Below are 6100 nucleotides of genomic sequence, written 5' to 3'. Positions count from 1 at the left end.
ATATCCACACCCATATCGCTCAGCTTATCCACGGAGTCGAAAAAATCGTTGAGATGCACACACACGTCACCGTTGTCCGCCATTTTCTGGAGGGTCAACCTAGAGATCCTCAAGGTAGAGATCAGACAATAGAATAGGCTCCGCCATGATGTTGTGAAACCGGAAATGACGTGGAATTTTGAAAGTACGCGCCAATATTATAATGTCAATATATCACGTAACACTACTTGTTCATTACAATAAAATACAATTGGTAGAAAAAAATAATTTGTCGTCAATAAAATTGTGAGTCTAAAGTGTGTAAAAATAGACAAAATTGACAAAAGCCGTGCAAAACGTATTAAATTCGAATACAAATTATATTCACCCGAGAATTTTAAGCAGTAGTTCTTTATGTTGACGCAATAAATTCTTTATTATCAAATTTTACAATTCTTCTTACAATTTTTATATTTAATTACAATTTCATAAATAAGTATACAAATACAGTATATACAAATGAGAATAACTGCGATTATTCACCAAGACATAATCTTGCAGTCGATTATTACAGCACCTGAAATTAATAAAATTTAGTTCATAGTGATTAACTATAATTATAATAAGGAAAAAATAAGAAGCATATTTAATAAATTACTTTTATTACATAAGTAAATACTGAATATTTATCACAGAAATTAAGAACTACTTTAATCACAGCATATAATGATGCATCGCCATGCTCTTACTAGAATATGTTACAGTCTTTGGTACAGGCATTTTTCGAGATAATACTTTCATGCGTAACGTGTAATACCGCGAAATAATTTTAGTTTTTAAGTTGTGACATAGTGGAAGAGTAAATGGTATTTTTTGGCAGCTTTCCATAAAGAATTTCTTTAAATTGCCGCTTTCTTTGTGGTTATTCATATATTCACGAAATATTCTAAACTTTGTCTCGATTTGAATAAAAAAACGTAATGTTGCTGCATTAATAAAAAATAAAGTGTTACTTTGACGAGCTCTAATGCGCGTTAATGTACTGTAGTGATAAAAATTTGCATTTTTTGTTCCTGTTGCAAATATACATGCTTTGCAAGCATTTTCGTTTTTAAAAATATTCATTATTAAATAACCAGCTACATGATGCAATTTGTTTATGTCCGTATTATTTAAAGTAATAGTGCGTGTTTTGAGGTACTTGCAAATCTCTGTGTAAATTGCTGATTGATTTGTGTCGTGTGTATCTGAAGTACGGTTTTCTAGTATGACATTTAAAAATTCTGAAAGATACTCTCGGTCATCTTCTTGATAACTACTGTTGCTAACATTTTTCATAAATTGGGAAATACTAATTAGTTTTAAGTTATTCTTAAATTGAACAGCATTTGGAACAACATTTTTTCTCCTAACAGCAGAAAACAGATTTTCTAGACAGTCTTGAGTAAGACGCGATGTTAAAAGAAATTGAAAGTCACAATCATTTATAAGATATTGCGATAAATCAATTACAGTCAGAGTTGATAAAATTACAGCAGCTTGGAACGGTTTCCAATGACCTTTATCTCCCACAGTTAAGTCTCTAAACAGCACTATTACTTCATTAAGAAAATCTATAGCTTCTTTAAATTTTTCATCTTTTAACTTACTTAAAGCCAATGATAATTTTCGATTTGTCATTAAATCAAACCATTGCCGTACAACTGAAATAAACCATGCAGTACTCTGACGTTCATCTTTTAGATTTTCATGACATAAAAATCGCAATGCAGAACTAATTTCATGGCTCATAATGCTTATAGCATTAGATACTTTCATTTTTTGAAAATGATGCTTATTTCCTTCTACAGAATCTTTCTTCATTTTTGGCGCTAATTTTAAATCACAATTTTCATCTTCTTTTATTACATCAGACAAATAGGAAGCTTTAACATTACAAGTTGGCAAGTTATATTTGTCAACAAAGTATTGCGGTATTTTGAATACTTTGTTAAGTAGAAGTCCGCGAACAATATTTTTTAATGCATGCGGAACATCTGAGCAAAAGTACAATTTACGATTTGCATCGCAAACATGTTTGCAATAATAATTAATCTGCATTGTTCGCGATATTTTTATACCGAATTCCTTCCACATTGACTGATTGTTAGTACCCATATCTGAAATAACAGCTTGGACTGATAAGCCTATATTTTCCGCCTTCGAAATAATTTCGGTTACTATTGATTTTAAAATACCTCCTGGGGTCGTTGTTTCTGTAAAATAATATGCCACGGTCTGCTTCCATCTACCAGCTAACCCAGCTAACATGAAACACAATGCATGAGTTGCAATATTTTCTTGTTTCTTCCCCGATATAGTGACATGTTCATACAAAGTACCAGAACTATGGTCGTAAAATTTTCCCGGAGTAATGGACATTTCATCCAGCACTAACACACAGTTTTTATCAGTTTGTTTTTCAAATTGAGAAACTTTAATCTTTAAAAATTGAAAAATTTCCTCACTTATCCCACTATTAAATTTTAAATTTTCTAATTTCCTGCTTAGAGTTCTAATACTTGGTAAAGGAAAATTTTGGCGTATCAATTCGTTATATCCCATCGTACCGCATGCAAACTTTAGCGAATAAGCCTTAACTAGAGTTTTCTCACACCAACGCGGCATTCTTTTATATTCATTGCAAAGCAATTTTATTTGATTTTTATCAAAAATCTTAGATGCATGCTTATCAAAACGCACTTCTCTTTTTAAACGCTTCAAGTCCTTCTTCATACTTGCAAGTTTTCTTTTCATGTTAGCCCTCAACTATTCACTTCTTCTTAGTAGCTTCCCCAAATTCTGCGATGTAGTGCAGTTGCAACGTTCAAGCGTTGAATATGTCATAGGCTTACTTAACGTATTTTTGTTGCCAGAATTTAATACAGATCCTTGGGAGTTATCAGTTGTATCTATCAACAATAAATGTGATAATTAATTACAATGTATCTATTTTATCAATCTAATGTACATTTTGTACACATAATAACAAATTTTAAGAGCCGCTTTGTAAAATCTTTCATATCCCTCATTCGCAATTTAAAAAAATCTGATTTAATATTGCTAAATATAATAATTAGTATATCTGATTTTGATATTGATAAAAAATATTGATATTGATTAAAAGCATAAGTAACAAACAAGATCTTCCTGAAAAGTTTGACATGCGGGATGAAATAGTATACTTAATAACAATCACAACAATTAAGAATAATTTCCCATTACAATTCACTTAATATAATATTTGTGATATTTTAACACACATATATACATATATATAATAATCATTATTACACCGCATTTTATTATTTTAACATTTATAACTTTTATAGTCATCGTGATTAATTTCATTACACATACCTGTTGCATCGTTGACTTCATTCATCTTAGAATCCATTTCGCAACCCAAATGCGATGTTCCTTCAGCTTCCAGGAAAGTTTCAGATACATCTATTTATTACGAACTTATACTATTTATTGAAACTTTTATAAAAAATTTATGATTATATTAATATAGTCATTAATGCATCTGCTTATATCACTTTAATATTCATAATTTTTTGAAACATCAAAATATATTTTATTATACATACCTGTTGCAGTCATAGCACTCAGATTTCTAAAAATTGTGGGCACGGCATTTGATTTTAGACATCTGAATTCGCCATTTGGATATTTTTCCCACATATCGGGAGAAAAATGTGCCTGTAAAATCAAATGAGTTAATGTCTTCAACATTATACCTAATATAATTCTTGAATAGTTTTGTAGAAGACAACGACAATCCAATTGCTCCAATTGAAAAATTCTTAATTTTCTTGAATAAATCTGAATACCCATTGACACATTTCCAATCGATTAAAATGTATCAGATTTTAATCGATATCAATCATATTCAATAGTTTTCATCTGTATTGAAATGCATTTTAAAACAGTATCAATCAACATGTATTTTAAATATTTATGAGTTATTGAATATTATTGGTTTTTATTAAATCATAATGGATTTAAATCGATTGGAAATGTGTCGATAGATATTAAAACTTACTTTATCAATTTGTATGTTAATTAATCGAAATCGTTCTTTTTTTACCGAGGTATATCTAATACAGTTACATATACATAATATACATTACTATTATTTACATGACATAAACGCATGTTGTCACAATTTTCCAACCCCAAATCATCACGGTTTATGCGTTCCAACCAAAGTTTCCTCCGTTCTCCTCTTGGAATTCGACACATACGAAATCCCTTTTTTGCAGAATTCGTACAATAATCCGCACAGCAACTCGTCATTTCAAAACATTCTAGACACATAACACATGTTCAAATATGTTTTCATAATAGTACTTTTAGGTTAGATTGCGTATAAAATTATGTTCTTATATATGTATATATTTTTAAATGCATTTTATTCTACTTTAATAAAAATTCTGACATAACAATTTCACTGCACTTCTTACGTAAAAATGTCATAAATAAATAAATTACTTACATCTCTCAGCAAACAACTTTCAATTGCGTTATAATAAAAACGAACGATATACATGTGTTACTATATTCACCATACAATATTTCCGCTTTCACAACAACATGGCGGAGCCAATCACATTTTGATCGGCGGTGTCTGATCTCTACCTTGAGGATCTCTAGGTCAACCTTTTTAGCAAGGTTGCCTTCCTCGCGGGACCCTTGGACTGGTAGATTTCCTCCAATCTCACCCACATGTCGTGTGATGTGACGCAGCTTTTAACCTGCTTGAGTTCGCTTGGGCTGATGCTCAAAATGATGTCTGACCGCGCTTTTTGGTCGTTGCGTTCCCACGCCGCCACGTCAGCCGCATTGTTTGTGCTCAGCGCGGGCTTTGTTGTCGCCCCGCTGGCGTATTCCCACAGGTCAGCTTTTGTGAGGATCGCCTGCACTTGCAGCTTCCAAGTGTCGAAGTTGTCCTTACCGAGAGGCTCGATCCTGGTCACACTCGTAGCGGCCATAACGACGATTCACGACACGCGACACGCGCGTTCACGTCCGACAGAAGAGAGAGTCACTTTCTGTTACTTTCGCGGGTCTGGGCCTATAACCTGTTAGAGTTAAGGATTGTCGCGACTCGGAGAGCCGATTAAACAAGACCAAGCTTGAAGTAAATACGTATATTGTATGTTTAAAAAGTACAGAAGAGATATCACGTCATGCGACTTTTAATTTGATATTTGGTGTGATGGTTAAGGGGTCGCGCGCGCGATATTGCGTGAACGGGGTGAGCGTCAGCCACCCGTTTTCGCAGATCGAACGTGCTGTAAGAATTGACGATGGCGAGTGGAGCGTGCAGGAACATGCGAAAAGGGAAGGAAACGAATGCAAGAAATGGAATACAAAAATATGTTTATTTGCAACAATTTTTCTTAAAAGTACATGGTTAAACGTTATAGACAAAAATATTTTATTTATTTGGAGAGTATTCAGAGAGTCATAAACAAATCCATATATGCAAGAAAAATGTACGTTTGTATAGATTATAATTTTCGCTGCAACTTGATTATCCGTACAATTTGATTGAAATAAAGTGCAATTAATTCTAAAAATATTATTTCAAAGTACGTATCGAGAAATGTTAAATCTTTTAGTTGTAAACGTACATTATGTTGAATATCGTGACAATTAGTGTTTATAGTGTGTTTTACAATGTTACTTTCGATGAAGTTCTTGTTGGGTAAATTTACCTGTATTTCATTAATAAGATTTTTAGAGCAATCATTAACATTGTTTGCGATTATATTTAACTGATTCAAATTAGCGTTTACGCAATCGAGTAAGTTTTCCAGTCCGAGAAAAGTAGTCTTTTGCATTGCTATTGCGTAGGAATATGTTCGTGGTTTCTTCGGAGTATGGATGATTTCTTCTGCAGCCAAGTTACTTCCCGAAGAAGGCTCTTCTTGCTCCTGATATTTCAATAGCAGGGCTCTTGCTCCATAGGTGGTGGTGAAATTTATAATTATCTTCTTGATAATAATAGAGTTAGACTTAACACTATTTCCATTTAAATAATCAGTCATAAGTTCCATGTTTTCTTGAAATT

At 32.5% G+C, this 6100-nt stretch overlaps 1 protein-coding gene across 1 annotated transcript; it reads right to left on the bottom strand.

Moving 5' to 3' along the window:
• Positions 1-338: 338 nt before the first annotated feature.
• Positions 339-4635, bottom strand: LOC137001081 (uncharacterized). The gene is made up of 6 exons (XM_067359085.1): positions 4520-4635; positions 4165-4331; positions 3612-3723; positions 3379-3468; positions 2722-2930; positions 339-556 (listed from the first exon to the last, which is right to left on the bottom strand). Exons 2-5 carry the CDS (start codon positions 4318-4320, stop codon positions 2788-2790), a joined length of 501 nt encoding a protein of 166 aa, XP_067215186.1. The 5' UTR covers positions 4321-4331; positions 4520-4635; the 3' UTR covers positions 339-556; positions 2722-2787.
• Between the last annotated feature and the right edge of the window lie 1465 nt (positions 4636-6100).

This window comes from Linepithema humile, chromosome 7, assembly GCF_040581485.1.
Source record: "Linepithema humile isolate Giens D197 chromosome 7, Lhum_UNIL_v1.0, whole genome shotgun sequence".
Classification (NCBI taxonomy): Eukaryota; Metazoa; Arthropoda; class Insecta; order Hymenoptera; family Formicidae; genus Linepithema; species Linepithema humile.
This window is presented reverse-complemented; position numbering and strand designations above follow the sequence as displayed.